Source organism: Diadema setosum, chromosome 8 (genome assembly GCF_964275005.1).
Source record: "Diadema setosum chromosome 8, eeDiaSeto1, whole genome shotgun sequence".
NCBI classification, from domain to species: Eukaryota; Metazoa; Echinodermata; class Echinoidea; order Diadematoida; family Diadematidae; genus Diadema; species Diadema setosum.
In genome coordinates this window covers 31,686,029-31,703,654 of record NC_092692.1, presented here as the reverse complement: position 1 = coordinate 31,703,654, position 17,626 = coordinate 31,686,029, and the positions used below count along the sequence as shown (strand labels likewise).

The 17,626-nt window shown below is 38.5% G+C and overlaps 1 protein-coding gene across 1 annotated transcript in view; it reads right to left on the bottom strand.

Moving 5' to 3' along the window:
- The window catches only part of LOC140232203 (unconventional myosin-XV-like), a 122,447-nt gene that overhangs the window by 54,151 nt on the left and 50,670 nt on the right, over positions 1 to 17,626 (bottom strand). The window contains exons 19-25 of the mRNA XM_072312341.1: positions 10,520 to 10,719; positions 7,734 to 8,999; positions 6,246 to 6,386; positions 5,235 to 5,370; positions 2,320 to 2,432; positions 803 to 918; positions 39 to 132 (exon numbers count right to left, since the gene is read on the bottom strand). Of these exons, the coding sequence (XP_072168442.1) occupies positions 39 to 132; positions 803 to 918; positions 2,320 to 2,432; positions 5,235 to 5,370; positions 6,246 to 6,386; positions 7,734 to 8,999; positions 10,520 to 10,719 (2,066 nt within the window). The remainder of the gene's footprint in view (positions 1 to 38; positions 133 to 802; positions 919 to 2,319; positions 2,433 to 5,234; positions 5,371 to 6,245; positions 6,387 to 7,733; positions 9,000 to 10,519; positions 10,720 to 17,626) is intronic.

Below are 17,626 nucleotides of genomic sequence, written 5' to 3'. Positions count from 1 at the left end.
CTACTATTAAGGAAGGAGTAGGCGGTCCACAATGATACCTTTGTAGTGAAGAGTGGGATGAAGGTGCCGTCTGCAAGGCTGATCTTCAGTGTGTGATTGGAAGACACCAGGAGCTGACCAAGGTCTGAGAAGCTGTGGATGCACATAATGGAGATAAGACAAGTAGTGTGAAACAAGATATTTTCGCGGCATGAAATTTTTGCAAAAATTGTGTCTAATATTCAACGGTTATAGTGTAAACAAAAACTTTTGCATGCATTTTAATTTTGCGAATCTTGGCTCTCACGAAATTCGCAAAATTAAAATGCATGAGAGCATTCCTCACTTTACAGAAGTCAGTTACTCAGCAGATGGTGGCAGTGACGGTGATGATGATGATGATGATAACGAAAAGGAAAGTACGTAGAAGAAGAGGAAGAAAACAAAGGAGATGATTAAGAAGAAATCAGGAGGAAGAGGAGGAGAAACAAGGACAAATTTAAAAAGGATAAGACTGAAAAGGGCAAAAGAAGATGACAAAAAAAAAAAAAATTAACAACGCACAAATAAGTAAGTTCAGTTAGACCCTCGCAACCATAAAATTAACACGCCAAAATGTCCTCCAAGTAGCAATTCGCGAAAATATCTGTACGCGAAAATTTCAGCTCATACAGTATAAGACAGAAGAAAAACAGAAAAAGAAATGGCAAATGGATGGAAACAGTATTATGCTTCAATAATAAACAAACAAAAAAGTCTGTGATAAGAGTTTGACTTTGACATCGGCACATGATATCGATACTTGGCCACACAATGCACTCACTTGAAGGACTCCATCACGACTAGCTGGTCCTTCATTGGGTCCGATTCGTGGCTTACCAGGTAAATACCATTATCGCTGACACACAGCCACCTCACTCCACGATGCTGGCTACCACCCTGGGATGATTGGAAGGACCATTTGAAAATGATGAAGAGACTTCAGGAGATTTGACTGACTCGTATCTCTCATATTTATCAATATGGCATGAAACCACTGGCAGGAAAGGATCTGTTCAGGTTCTCTTATTATTTATACATTATTTACAACAAACATCATCATCATGATCATTAATCTGACACGTCACTAGCATCACTTGAAATGGGTTAATAATCCTCTACATCCCTTACATACCCGGTACTGCAAATACAAGTCAGATGTTAATGAGCAAGCAAATATCCCATGACTGGGTTAAACTTAAACAACATATTTCATTTGCTACTGCTAGCAATGCCACTGGTTCTTTCATTACCCAATTGCAATGCCAGATTTGCTCAGCATTAAGGAATAAAACTGCAGTAAGCTAAACCAGAAAGAGCAACAATTATAATTCCATGTTGTTTTGAAAAACTTGAGGGGGAAAAACTCAAAAGCATGCAAATCCACATGAACGTCATTGTGCTGAATACAGGCCCAATTAGCAAAGTTAGTGATTAGCATTTTAGATTGGCTTCAACACTTAACATCAAAGTGGCCGTATTAGTTAAGCCAACAGAAAGAAAGAGCATTGCAAAGTGTTAACTTCTCCAATGTGCATATCAAGTAAAACAATAAAAAGTTTATGATTAGTTCATCACCAAACAAAACAAGCATTTATGAAGGATCATTTCTGCACTCATTAATTGCAAGATTATTCATTGTAGTGATGTCAATTATCCAAAAGATACCAAATTGACATATTCAAACAGAGCACAGTGGTTACTGAGTATAGCAAAATCTGTAAAATAGGCCAATCACTCCCATCCCCCCCCCCCCCAATACATTTTTTATTTGGAGCAGAACAGCAAAATAGGTGCGTTGACATGTGCAAATTGGATAATACAATGGTATCGTCTTCTTACCATTCTCTTACTGACTGGCTTATACATAAAAAAAAAAGAAATAAAAATAAATAACTTTTCCTCAGCTGTACCTCATCTTGACAACTCATCAATGGTTTCATGCAAAAAAACATAATTTCTTTGCTTTAATGATGCTGAAAGATGGAAATTAGGTGACGATTAGTGTGCGGTCTTCAGAAGATATGTAGGGCAATAACATCACTTTAATAATGATGTCATTCACTCTGCATATACAAGTATATGGTCATAACTGATGTCATTGTTTTTGCCAGAATATGTAAAACTTGATATCACTTTTTTTCTTCAATTTCATATTCAATTTGGGAGAAAGTTCCCATCTTTTTTTGTTCAGTATTCTTCCGCTGATTGAAAAATCAACTTGAACATGGTTTGGGGTATCATGTTTTACGTGTCCCGCTTCACCCAGCCGCTTTCAAGAGCAGTGATGGCGATACTCACATGGACCGGAAAGAATCGGGCAAAGTACAGGGGCAGCTGCCTAGCTGCCTCGATCACCTCCTTGCGGTGGGCACTCTTTTGGGACACATTCTTTGGGGTGATGCCATACTTGTCTGGGTGGCGGTTAGAGCAAAGCAGTGCAAAAAACATACAGCCAACCTCAAAGTGTTAGGTTAGTTGAAAAGCACAAGCAGTTAGCACTCCAAGCAATAACCCTGAGCTCTCTTCTTGCAATTTCCAACCGATCTCTACCAGAAGCTTATTGGTTTATGATGCTTTAACATAATCTCTCTGCGTATCACAACTTTTGATGAAATGCATGAAACACCTTGAATACACATGAAATAACCCCTGAAAATCAAAGTGTTTCCCAATTCATCTGCCCGCTAGCAAGAGCTTTAGATTTGTTTTGTTCATTGTCTTCTTAGGTCACCAGCTCATGAAAATGAAACTGCAATATTCCCCAGGACAGATACTGGTAGCTGGTATACAGCAGCAATAAGAATTTTACTTTTGCCCTAAAATTTGATGGTTAGGCTATCATCTTAACCAAAATAAAACAATCTCCATTTAAAGGTATTCTCCAGGAATAGGAAAAGGAATAAAGAAAAAAACAACTAGATTATATGCTATAAAATGAATCTTCCAGTGTGGCAGTGAATAAGAGGTTGGGCCTTCCCTCCCGAGGCCCACCACAAACAATATCTTTATCCAGGGTGCCATACACTGGCAATATAAAAGTGATTCAAACTTAGTGTTTCCTGGTAAAATCCTTGATACTTTTAATTATGAATGGCTTTGTGCATTCGATAAACTAATGCTCTATCAAAATTCTGCAGCAATTAAATATGGCAAGAAGCAGGCATTTGTAATGCCAATGTAGACGTAAGTAAAAACAAATGAAAAAAAAAAAGCTGATATTGTTAAAGGGTGTGTACAGTTCTGGTCGAGGTAAGGATCTAGCTTTTAAAGTTTTGCGAAATATTCAGAAAGCACTCTATGAGATGTCAAAGAGCATGCGATTCTAAGGGGTATCAAAAATTTATTTTGATGAAAATCAGTTTTGAAATGGCTTAGATATCCAAAAACAACGTGAAACAAAGGAGATTCTAATACAAGGCATGGCCTGTAGTCTTTTATTATTATCACTTTTTTTATATCTCAGCCATTTGAAAACCAGTTTTCATCAAATAAACATTGAATCCTTCTCATATTTCATAAGAGGTTTCTCATTATGTCACTTAGGAATGTAAAACTCATGAATCCCCACCGCAACCAGTACTGTACAGCCCCTTTAAGCAAAACAAAACTTGGAATAAGTATCATCAATGCACTTGTATGGTTAATCACATGAAGTAAGCAATAAGTAAGATGCAAGCATGGTGTTACCGCAAACCTCTCTTCATCATTTACATTACCATGCAAACTTCCAAACAACACATAAAGTGAACATTAATGGATAAATAAAGTCTTGTTAGAGCCACATTCCGAAACCTGGGTTAACCCGTTGAGGACGGACTGATTTTGCTACAACACGCATTTCCCATAGACACCTGCCTGAGTATACTCGGGACTCGTCCTCAACGGGTTAATACAGTATACATCTAATATGAATATATCATCACACCCATCACCAGTGCATTGCATATATAAATCATATGATAGGATATGAAATACACTTGAAGTATGTTCTCAAGTGACAAGGTGGAGGTCATACGCTTGAAGTTTGGGTCTGAAAGCCCCCACATTCTGGGTTGATGGCCTCACAAAATCAATCGGGAAGTACTATAACTCATTGCTCTGAATGATCATGAACAAAGCATTAAGTGCCATTAATCAACATAGAAAGCCAATAGTCATTTGTGTGTGTGTGTATGTGTGTGATTTTTTAATTTTTTTATTTATCTATTGGGGGATAGGAGTGGTGCTAAAACGTGAACTGCCGCTTGTACGTCACGAAGGAATACAAACATCTATTGGTTACAGCCTGTAGGTACAATTGTATAAACACTCCATAAAATATTTTCCTGGAATGGACAGTTCCTGTTTTTCTCGCAATCATATTTTGATCCATCTATTCATTTGTTTGGATTGTGATTGTTACACAATAAGCTGTCCTGAAAATTACTGAGTTGAATATATCATACTGACTAATTTCTTTTTATCTATAATTCTCACTCTCTCTATCTGTATGTTTAGGTCTGTCTCTGTTTGTCTGTCCATCTGTCTCTCTGTTTCTTTCATTTTCTCCTTCACTAAATTCACTTTGAACTTCTTTTCATAACTTTAATCTGACTGTCATAAAGTCCTTTGAAGTTTCAGTTTCTGTTTGTCACACAGAGACTACAATTGATAAATACCAAAGGATTTGTAGGAATCCTCTTACAATTACTTGAAAGACAGGCATTCCTGTTACGAAAGAGGTAAAAATGCCTCTGGCAAAAAAGAAAAAAAATGAAAAAATAAAGAAAGAAATGAAATGTCTGATTAAAAATACCCACGGCCTGACTAAAGACGAGAATTGCAGTTGTTGTTGTTTTTTTTTTAACTGATCGCTGACTACTACCCGCAGAAAAAATAATAAATAAAAGTAAAGAAGTACAACAGGGCTACCCATTGTAAGTGCATGTACATGTATCATGAAATGGGGCAGTGTATGATGTTTCTTGTCCCAGGTAAATAATAGTAAACATCTTCAATTGTAATGCCCCCAGGGCCATCAATCAAAATGCAGTCTTTGCTTGATGCAACATTTCAGAGAGTAAAACCCATGAAAAATGAGTTGAGAATTAATGCTCGGTGGGGATACTTATTGATATGCTATGAGGCTTGATCATGAGACACCAGTAAAGGCACTCCCCTCCCCCTTGAAGTCAGTCCTGGGCCATGTACATGTATGGTGATGATCGACTTACCAACTAGGCTTGCCATCAGCCGCTTCTCCCCTTTGCGCATGCGAATACAGCTGTTGCTGAAGACGTCGTAGACGATCTGGGAGAAGATGAGCTGCTGGGCTGTGGGGTTGCCAAGGCGCTCCCCAGGAGTGAATACCTGACATGGTCGAAGGGGGTGGTAAACAGGAGCTTATTATCAAATATGGCAGGATCTTGCTGATTGTCACAAATACCAAAGTCATGGCTCGACACTAACTTTTTTCTCTGGTGACCAGTTCGGGCCGCTAAAATCCTTAAATCTGAAACTTGGGTGGCCCAAAATATTTTTTTGCTTTTGTTTCAGGCCATCACATATCTTTTTAATCCATAAAGGACGAGTCCCGAGTATACGTACGGGCAAGTGTCTATGGGAAATGCGTGTTGTGGCAAAATCAGTCCGTCCTCAATGGGTTAAAAGATATGTGGTGGCCTGAAACAAAAGCATATGTAACAATCCACTTTGAACTTATATGCCTGATTGGGCCAACAAAAGATAACTTTTTTTGGAATCCCAACGTCAACTTTTAATGGCCGGAGGCCACTGCTAAATGTTAAGCACTGGTTAAATTATCAAATTATCAGATTTTGTCTAAACTTGCAAACAGCGACATAATCTAAAGATGGATCAGCACCTATTCTATTGTCTTCATCTAAGTAAAATGTTGAAATAACAAGATTCCGCAAGTGTGGATTTACATTCTCTGTATAAAGCCTACACTGCAATAAACCCCAGACAAGGCAGTTTAAATCAAATCTGAAGTTTTACATCCAGTCCATACACCAAAAAAAAAAGCATGAAACAAGCATAATACTTCCAAATGAAAGTCTTTTGGCATGCTTTGGCATGTTATGAGCTTTAATGTAATGGAAAGTAATTTGCATAATTTGTGGACTAGATCATAGCAGCCTTGGTAAATTCCAAACAATGTGGCTATCCCATAGACTTTGTTTGACACTGAGTGAGCCAGAACAGATGAGTAAAAGTTTGTTCACCTCTTTCCTGATGGTGAGGTTCCAGCGGACCCGGGTGTACATGTAGAAGGACGACTGGCCGACGGGGTAGATCAGAGTTTGCATCTTCTCCATCTCCTCAACATCCGCATCAGAGAGGGCATCTGGGATGGTGGAGGACGTCTGGAGGAGACAGTAATTGGTATCTTGGGGTAAGTGATGAACAATTGTGCAACTTACAGTAAAACACAAAATGTAGGAATAAAAAGCCTTGTGTAAAATGATTTTAGAGAAAGAAAGTTGTAGGTTGGGAGAAGGCAAGAACATAAGAAGGACAGGGGTCAGACAGATTCATCAACTAATACCTGTATCAGAGAGGTCATTTGGGATGGCTTCGCAGATGTCAAAAAAGACATCTGACAATTAAAGAGACAATGAAAGCATCTTCTGTTATATGTCGCTAGCATCTCTTTACTGGTGTAAACATGGAGATTGAAGCTGGTGGGCATGAAAGGTTGCAAGAATATCCAAATGGATGAAGGACAGCAAAACAGGAGAGAAAATGAAAGTTTATAGTAAGAGAAAAGAGGAAGAATTAGGAGATGCTGCGGATGATGAGGAAGAGATGCAAATGAGAAGGAAATACAGGTGTAGTACAATAACATAATTATCATTAGTAGTAGTAGTAGTAGTAGTAGCAGTAGTAGTAGTAGTAGTAGTGGCAGTAGTAGTAGTAGCAGTAGCAGTAGCAGCAGTGGTAGTCAGAGCAGTAGTAGCAGAAGTAGTAATAGCAGTACAGTATTCATCGCATAATCGGGCATCTGATAATCGGGAACCTCGCTTAAATGACATACGCCTCCCAGAAACATTTCCAATGCATGTTATTTTCACTGGATAATCGGGTGGGGACCTCTGATAAACGTGACAATTTTTCTTCAAGCAATCTTTGATTTTGTTGATATTTTACACAAAAAATCTACCAAAATACCACAAAAATATTTCAAAGATTCCCTATCAGTTGTCGTTTACATCGAACTTACAAAGCAAGCTTCGGACTGGTGTGTTTTGACCTCCTTCCATCCAGTACACGTACATGCATAGCCACGAAAGCACCGTGTATAAGTATCCATGCCATTGCGAAACACATGCTTTCGCGAACATTCTTCTCCCCTACATAAGCAAAGCCATGTGCTCTCTTGGTCTCCTGGTTGCGATTACTCTACAGTACATCATTGCGAGAATGCAGGGAGAGCTAGAGGGTCGCGCCAAGGGGTAGTGTGGTTGTGTATTCATGTACATGTACAGTACGTCAGTATGCATGTGTGTGTGTGTGTGTGTGTGTGTGTGCACTACATGTACATATTGTATGCCGTTAGTGTATGGTGACGAGTGCTCATCGCGAAATCGGGCACCCCGCTTGAAGGGGCCGTGTTTGCTACTCCCAACCTGTCCCGATTATGCGATGAATACTGTACTAACATACAGCAGGTTGACTACTTTTGCAAGTCTCGATAAGCAACACTAACTCACCACAGATGGGGTGTCGTCAATCTCTTGGATGATTCCTTGTGCTTTGAGGATCTCCACAGATGGCATTTCTGTCTCTGTCTGAGTGGCCTGAACTGCAATCTCCTTCCGCTCCTCTTCCACAATTGGAGGTGGTGGTGGTGGTGGTGGAGGTGGGGGAGCAGGGTCAGCAACCGCTACTGCTGCTGCTGCCACTACCACGGGGGCAGGTGGTGGAGAAGGCACTTTGGGTGGAGGAGGCGGAGAGGCTGGCTTGGCAATGGGAGGAGGAGGTGGCGGGGGAGGCGTGGTCTTTGGTGGTTCTTTCTTTGGTGATGGTGGAGGAGCCGTCTTCATCTGCTGCTGCAGCATCAACAAGGCCTCTGCGTGGTGGTCCACCTTCTTGTTGTACTTTTTGGCAACTACTGGGGGCGGCGACTTGACCCTTGCGGGTGGTGGAGCTTCCGGTGCGGATTCTTTGCTGGCCACAACGTGGCCGATGCCCTTCGGACCAATGTTTTTCGTCTTCGTCTTCCGGAGGGTACTGGCGCGCCCCTGGAGCATCTCTGGGGTGATGGGGTTCACAGGTGTCCTCAACTGCTGAGGGGCCTCTGCCTGCTGACTCTGCTCCAGCTGGAGACGGCCCACCTCCACTTCTTGTTTCTGCTCTTCCGCCTTGCGGGGTGGCCACACAATTTTGCCAATGCGGACGGTCCGCGCCCTGTCCTTCACATCGTCCATGGGGATCGTTTTGCCACCCTTGGAGACAAGCTGTGGGGGTGGGGGTGGTGGTGGTGGTGGTGGTGGTATCCCCCGACTGTTTACTGGGAAAGCAGGTGATGTTGGAGGCGAGACTGGGGAAGCCTTCAGAGCAGTCGTCTCTCCATTGGAACCAGTGGTGATGCTGACAACCTCCTGGTTGAAGTGAATGCTCTTCTTCTCACCAGACGATGGAGCAGATGGGGCAGCTGCAGGCTGCTTGATGGCACTCCTCAGAGGGGCGCTGCTCATTGGAGGCGGCGGAGGAAGGGGAGGGGATATCGATGGGGAGGAGGAAGAGTAGGTGGGAGAAGATGCCGACCTGGAGGAGGAGGATAGCCGCTTCTTGGGCGGGGCTCCATTCAGGGATGGCTGCACCTGTGGCTGCTTGCTCTGCTGCTGTTGCACCTGGGTCTGTGCTGTAGCTACCGCAGCGGTAGTCATGGCTTGGGTCTGCTGCGTCTGTTGACTCAACTGTTGCATGGTCTGCATTAGTTGCTGCTGAGTTTGCTGCAACTGGAGTTGTTGTGCCTACATCAGGGGGCAATATGTCAATGAAGCACTTCATTCAATGAGGACTTCTATACTGCTTAGTTTTAGACTGTGCATTACATCAATATTCTTTCCAAATAAAAAAAAAATACCAGCAACACTTGAAATTTGAGTAGAAATAGATATGGCAAGCACACAAAACGAGATATAGTTACAATTTTCAATTCTTCTTGAGGACTATCCAAAATGCATATAGAATGAAAGTGCTGGTACAAACATTTTGCTTTCATGTTCATCACGACCTTGGCCACATTGGCATAACAGAGTGCCAACAAAGATAAAAATGACTGAAAAAAAAATTGGGGGCATGTGCCAACAGTTTACACCGCCTTGTTTATATCATACAAATGGGAGCCTGGTAATGCTGGATATTATCTGTGACAAAGTCTAAGAAGATCTAAGCTCACATACAGTGAATGATGAGTCTATTGATTGTGGGTATATGAAAGGTTACTACATTGTACTTGTGACCTAACATTCACTGCCATTTGAATTATTATACTGTATACATATGCCATTATTATACAATATGACAGAAATACCATACTTGCCAACATTTGAAAATTAGAAATCCTAACACTTTTTCAGAGGGGAAAAAATGTGCAAAAAGTCCTTTGGCCCTGGTCCAGGGCTTGCTTTGGGGGCATGGAAGATGCTAGGTTCTAGATGCTCTCTGATGTAATCTGAGTCTTATTTTAGAGATCATTTTCCCTAAGATTATAAATCCTATGTACAGTACTATATAATTGATTTTTATACAAGCAATCATCTGGATGAGACAGAAAAAAGTCTTGGTGAACATATGTGATACATCAATTGACTGTTCTAAAAAAAAAAAAAATGATTTTGTCAATTTTCCACATCAGAATGTTCAGTTCTTCATGGTAAAAAACCATTTTCCACATCAGAATGTTCTGTTCTTCATGGTAAAAAACCTCAGAAATCTGAATGGTTCAGTTGTACATTACATAATTAGAACAGTTGGTAAGTATGAAATACCATCATTACGATAATCACTATCATCATTACCAATATTGTTATGACTATCAATACCATTATTACTATAATCATCCTCATTATTTTGGTTGAGTGATCACTTTATAAAATAATTATTTCTCTCAGTCTAATTGATTGATTAATTCATCAATTAATTGATTGATTGATTGATTGATTGATTGATTGATTGATTGAATTCATTCATTGATTGATTGATTGATTGATTGATTGATTGATTGATTGACTGATTGATTGATTGATTGATTGATTGATTGATTGATTGATTGATTGATTGATTGATTGATTGATTGATTGATTGATTGATTGATTGATTGATTGATTGATTGATTGATTGATTGATTGATTGATTGATTGATTGATTGATTCACTGATTCATTCATTCATTCATTCATTCATTCATTCATTCATTCATTCATCCATCCATCCATTCAGCCATCCATCCATCCATCTATTCATCCCCATCTCAGTCCAGTAGATAATACCATGAGGGCCTGCTGATTGAGGTATGCCTGCTGGGACAGGGCCGGGTCGGCCATCTGGGCCTGGGACATCATGACAGGGGCCTGCATCATGGTGGGCTGTAGGGCGGCAGGCTGTAGGGCAGGCTGCATGGCGGGCTGTAGGGCAGGCTGCATGGCTGGCTGTAGGGCAGGCTGCATGGCTGGCTGCATGGGAACCATTCCTAGGTAGGCGCAAAGTCATTTTTTTTTTTTAATATTACTATTAAATCTTTATAACAAATCGAGAGTATTAAAATGAATCACTGAATGTTTTCCAGCACATCTGGATTTTTTTTTTTTTTTTTTTTTGGTATACTTGAGAATCAATTCACAGTCATAGTGCACGATGAAAATCACACATTTAGCAGTAGTAGCAACAGGAATATTAATATTTTTACTATCATCCTTATTCTTTGATCATTACAACTGTTTTGATTGCAACTACCACAAATATGATCATTATTACTGTCCTATGTTATACAATGCTATTTCATTTCAAAAGTTGGTGTGAAATGTTCAGTGTAACAATTTCAGCCATATAAGGAACATAGACATTGTTATACCTTTTTTCATATCTACATCTCTTACAACTATAGAAATGATGATCTCATCCGGGCGATATACCACCACTACCAGTATCAAGGACATTTACTGTTATCTCTAATAGCATGCTTCTCTGGTGATCAATTGTGTTAAGATATCTCTCAAACTCGGCAATTTCGTGATTCCCACGCACACCAATGTATTTGGTGAGCGTGAAAACAGGTCGATCGTCCTGACAAGTTTCATGGGCAAATCAAAGACTTCTTTCCCATTCTTCTTTTTTTTTTTTTTTTAATGTTCACTGTCTCTCCTAACAAAACAAAATCATGGGAAAAAGTGCGGCCACAAAAAAAAAAAAATTGGTGGGATATGAACATTGATTGTAGACACCCTCATGTACAGTAAAGGATAAGATTGCAACAGAAATAAAGGTGGAAAGATGTATTTTATGTGTGTGTGTGTGTGTGTGAGTGTGTGTGTGTGTGTGTGTGTGTGTTGTGTGTGTGTGTGCATACATACAGTGTACATGAATTAACAGGCAAATGTCTTCATCAAGTTTATGTGCATATGCATACTGTACAAGTGGATATTTTCGCGCGACTAATTTTTCGCGCTTGGCCGGGTCAGAAGAGTTTCGCGTGTTTTTAATTCCGTGGAATCTAGACATCACGCACAGGAACATATGGCAAGCAAAAATATTTGGGGGATTTTATTTTCGCGCTGTTTCTGGTTGCGCGAAATGCGCGAAAATTTCAACACCGCGAAAATTTCCACTTTTACAGTATACTGTAAAACGGGAAATGTTCGCGTGCATTTTAATTTCGCGAATTTCGCGAGCGCCAAGATTCGCGAAATTAAAATGCACGCAAAATTTCTTATCTACACTATATGCATTGAACGCAAGAGGCAATTCGCGAAAATTTCTTGCCACGAAAAAGGCCGTCGGCTCCAATTCGCGAAAATTTCGTGCCGCGAATATATCATGCTTTACAGTATATTCCCATTTGATCTCACCACAAAATGTACACCATGTATTTGTCAAATCATCTGAAGCATGCACTTTGGCATTCCCCGGAATCATCACTTATCAAATGATCCATAAGTCATAAAAACCAATCGAGCAGAAAAAAAAAAAAAAAAAGGTGAAGTTGTGGTTGACGGTTTGATAGCTCATTTGAGAATCATCATTTGTAATGGATGAATACACTATGCCAAAATCATTAGCAAGGTTTTCACATTTGGCTAGCCAAAGTCATTAGCAAGGTTTTCACATTTGGCTAGCAGCACAACAACGACACAATGCAATGCTTTCTTATCCAAAAAAAAAAAAAAAAAATCAACCTGTACAATTTTGATGTACAATACAATCGTATATGGTCTAAAAAAGGGAGTGATGGTATGTTAACAGGTACCAAATTCTTAATACAGATATACATGTAGGTGGAGCATAATTCTATTAAAGACTAGAGCACTATTGAAATTCAAGGTACAGGTAGACATGTATATATAATAATTCTATTATTACATTAATATTTCTTCATGGGAAAATGTTCCTCCCTTCTCTCTCTTGTTCTCTGTCTCTTTTCTCTCTTCACGCCTAAAAAGGGGGCTATAACACCATGTCAGCAACTCCTGCAACAATGCACATTCTGGATAATTCTATTCAGAACCCCCTTAGTCACAGAGTCAGGAATACCTGGTATATCACTGAATATGAACTTGATAAAATGCACATCTGTCCTAAGAAATGAGCTTCACAGTTTGCTGATTCACGTATCTGTGGGTTGAAGTGTATTGACATTAGCACCTTGTACTTCTTGTCTTTTTCCTTGGGGCTACGCTCCACAGTTTGTCTCCTTTACACTCCAAGCCAATGTACACAAAAGTGAGTCCTAGCTGAATGATCAGAAAAACCTGCTTATTTTCAGTGTGCACATGTGTGTCTAAGTTCACATGTTCATTTACAAAGCATTCTTGTACAAATCCGTACATCCATGTAAAATGGCAGAATCTTCTCACGCCAATATTCTTTCATGAATCTCAACAATTTAGATGATACACCTATCGCTACAATGTCACTCCTACTATATATGTGTAATAGCAGTTATGATGTTAGTAAAGGTAAAAATGCAACAATAATGATGAAATCATGCATCGTCATTATTATTATGAATGTTCCCAACAATGAAAGTGTGCAGTACCTATTCTCACATCAAAGACAGTGGCTTAAGTTTGTATCAGCTCACTAAATGTGCTCCATATCCTATTTCCATACAAAAGTCAATGGCTACAAGCCTGTGACTGCACAACTTTAATGGGGACAAATCTCTGAATTTTTCTCTTTCTGCTTTCAACATGCATACAGACCACCATTCTAGCGGGGCACTTAGACCTGGGGCATATTTCATGAAGCATTTTGGTCTGATATTTTTCTGACAAATTGTTACAAGCTACTGAAATCCTTGCATCTGATTGTCTGAGAGCAAGTTTGTCCGACAACTTTGTCGGACAAAATGCTTCATGAAATGACCCCCCCCCCCCCCCCCCCCCCCGGTTTGTGTTGTTTTGTTTATTTTTGTTTTTTAAGTTGTTTTCTAGTCTTGATTCATTCATGTTTGTACCTGGAACAGCAGCTGCCATGGGCTGGACAAGTGCTGTACCTGTGGGCGGAGCCATGTAGGTAGTACCCATAGCAACAGTACTTGCTGGCCCTAGATAAATACAAGTGGTATCGTATAGCTTCCAATATTTGCCCATCAAATTCAATGCATTTTTGCTAGTGAATCTATGGCTATGATGACTGTGTGCAAAACTTTTGTTTCTTTTTCTATTTTTGCTATTAAAAAGCATATTCTGAGGCAAGCTTTGAGGAGCTGGGTGAATGATCAGTTAAGTAGATTGCCAGTACTTGGTAACCGCTGGTATTTCTTGATGGGAAAACAGGCTATTATCGGCAGTACGTGGCAGTCAGAACATGTGTTTCAAGAACTTATTACAAGGATCTGACATGTCTCCTTTTTCTACTTCTCTCATATCATGCATGCAAATGTATCTTGTATGTAAACATAAGAATATATAATTACATAAAAGCATATAAAACATATATATGTTCATATATATATATATATATATATATATATATATATATATATATATGAATCTGTGTGTGTGTGTGTCTGTGTGTTTGTGTGTGTGTGTGTGTGTGTGTGTGTGTGCAATGATAGGCTATAAATGAAGACACCAAATACTGATTTCTTCATTCTACTCAAACAGTATTTTCCATACTATAAGCTTTCTCATAATGTCGAGTAGTTTGTCCAACTTTTTTCTATATAACATACATGTGCCGATTAAAAAACTGGTATTAAAAAGACAGTCGACCTTAAGAAAAGCACATTTATAGAAAATATACAGTGTACATGTAGCTCTACAGTACACTTGTGATTTAAATGTGCATGAGATTTAGGCATTTAGCCAGATATAAACACTGCAATATATTTCTTTGCAAAAACCAGAATGATTCAAATTTCATTTAAGCATTTAGACATTGACATTCTGCTAAATTACCTCTGAGGGGTGACTTGGTAACAAGTTTTAATACATTTAGTCATTTGTTTATGTGTACATCGGTAATGTGATATATTCCACAGAAACTGCTACATGGAGACTAAGAAGCATGAGGTAAAGCAAATTTCACTACTAAACATGTTGCAATGATACAGAATAATTCTGCTAGAATACCATACAAGCATTTTGCATGATTATGACTGATACACTCATTTACTGTAAGGCATCCAAAGTTGTTTTAAAAAAGCAAAAAATAAAAGGAAATAAAATGTAGTCCATTAAATCATGCATGACATACAGGTGCAGCTCTCTCACATACATTTCCATGTGACAGCAATGTTTCACTCATATCAATAAAAGTACACATTTTTTTAGATGAATTCTGTCAGTCGTGCGGAGTTTAAATTCTCCAAGAAAAAGATCATTATGAATATTAAAGCAATTTTATATATAAACTGCTAATTGCGATAATTGGAATCATAATTATCTAGTATATGGAATCTGATGATTTAATTTTATTGGTTAACAACCTTTTTGAAGTTGCATGAATTTTTATGAAAAAAATGATACTGGTGATGAAATGAAGATTTTTTCTTAATTGCTATGCAGGTACTTGACAAGAAAAAAAAAAGTCTGAGTGTTCTCCTTTTTCTCCCGCCTTCTATACTTGATTTGTGGTTTTTATGACCTCTTGTGAACACTGTACGACCAGGAACCCAGGAGCTATTCGAAGTACTTATCTATGCTCAGTGTACCATGATTCCCACTCACGGATTAAGCACACTCATGCGTCATGCTTCTTGAAAAAATGCTGAGCCAAAAACCCTTATCAAGAGTCAACTATGTGAAAAGAACCCAGTATCAAAAGATGAACTCCAGAGTAAGACTGGAAAAAACAGAAAACCGCAAACAGACATACAACAGTATAAGACCACACATTAATGCAACCATGAAAATCCATTAACTATATGAAACCGCATAATGTAACCATAACAAAAACTGAAACCTGCACACATGTGGTTAAACTAAATGCTGCAACTTTGGAGAATTGAGTACAGTCAATGGTCCATATCTCTCATTTGTCATGCCAGCATTATCTTTCCCAAATTTTGTGCATCACTCAAAATTTGTCAATGAATATGCCAATATGTCACCTTCAATACCCAAGTGAAACGTATATCTTTGCTTCTCTTGGGTGTGACATTTAGAAACTTTGCTTCTTAACAAGGAATGATACTTATTTTTCATTCTGTAGTGTGGTACTTGATTGTGAATTTATTCACTTGTGAACAAGTCTTGAATGGTGAAACACATGATGCAGAGTGAAGTCTGCAGTCCTATCCATTGTTTTTGGCACAAGGGAACTTTCCTTTTAATTATCATTTTGATATGATACATTAAGCAAATAGTTTTGTGTTCATTTTCTAAGGGTGGTGATAATGAAATCCGAGCAAGTGAAAAATATGTTTTATGTCGAGTGAATCTATGAGCAATGAAAACTTATGATATACAGAGGATGACATTAAATTAAGGGGGGTAAGACCAAAAACTATCCTTAGGAATCTTCCTCTCTTGTACATGAGGGTGGAACAGGTTATAGGAATTCATGAATAAATAGGTGATGTGAAAATGAAACTGCAAAAATGAAAACACTGGGTGATGAAATGTCATCATAGCTCGTAAATAAAGTAGCATTAAAAATTATGAAACAAATAGAGATGTCTAGAGTAGCTTTCTACTTTGAGTCTTCTTTGTGAACATGTGGAATTGGTTACAAATGTCATTATTCAATCAGTTGTGTAGCACTGGCAATGCCTGTGTCTTCTCTTCTAAATCACTATCTGACTGACTTGCAATAAAAAAAAGAAAAAAAAAATGTCCTTGCAATATTGTTAAAAAGTTATGGCATGACCAGGACTGTTTAAATCAAACAGGGAATTGAGTGTAAAGGTGCATTCCTTACAGGCACCAAGATCTTCAAATTTGTTGACATGATACAGAGGAGACATGTTGCATAAAGATTAAGATCACACATTAAGTCAGAAAATAAAACATAAGTCTGTGAGTACTCAATTCTGATTGGCTGATACCTGACTTATATTTCATTTTCTGACTAATGTTTGATTGCACCTTTTTATGCCATGGGGCCCCGGATGATATGATTTGCAGAAGCAAAAACTGACAACTAACTCATTCAATCAAGTTTAACTCTGTGATTATATGTTGTAATATTATGAATTGATGAATTTGCATAATATATATGGACTACACATAGTGATATAGAAATGTAAAGCAAAATATTAGCTTTTGGATTCTTTGACCTTAAAAAGAATGAAAAATCAAAAACAAATATTTTCATTAAAAAAAAAAATAAAATAAAGAAGAATGTGTGGGATGTGCAAAACTATGCATAAATAAAGAAGGTAATTCTTGAAGAGAATATTGGTACACATACCGTAAACTGGTAACAGGGCAATGAAGCAATAACAGAGTGGGACATGAAACAAGATTTTCAAAAAAATGCAAACAAATATTCATGGGAATGAACCCTCTGGAATGTTTGCCCTTTTGTTTTGACTGTGCACTTTGCTTTTAGATTTGTTTGGTTGGTTTGATTTTCTGTGATAGACAATGGGGATAAAAATGGTCTGCATGTAATTGAGTGCCATACGCCCACCAAATGAAACGTGATAGCATGCAGTGCCAAATTTCAACTCATATATAGTTAATACAGCATTCATATGTTTAGCACATCAAACATGATCTCATTTCACAGCAATCTCATGGGCAGTGAATTACCATGAACAAAATATTGTGCACATATAAATAATTGGAAACTCTCCTCCTTATTACAAAAAAAAAATAATACTATCGAAGCTACCTCTTCAATACCATATCACAATATGTTTCATTATCAAAATAAGAAAAAATAAATATTGTCATCAAATACAAGTGTAGCTAGACCTTCAAAACATCTTC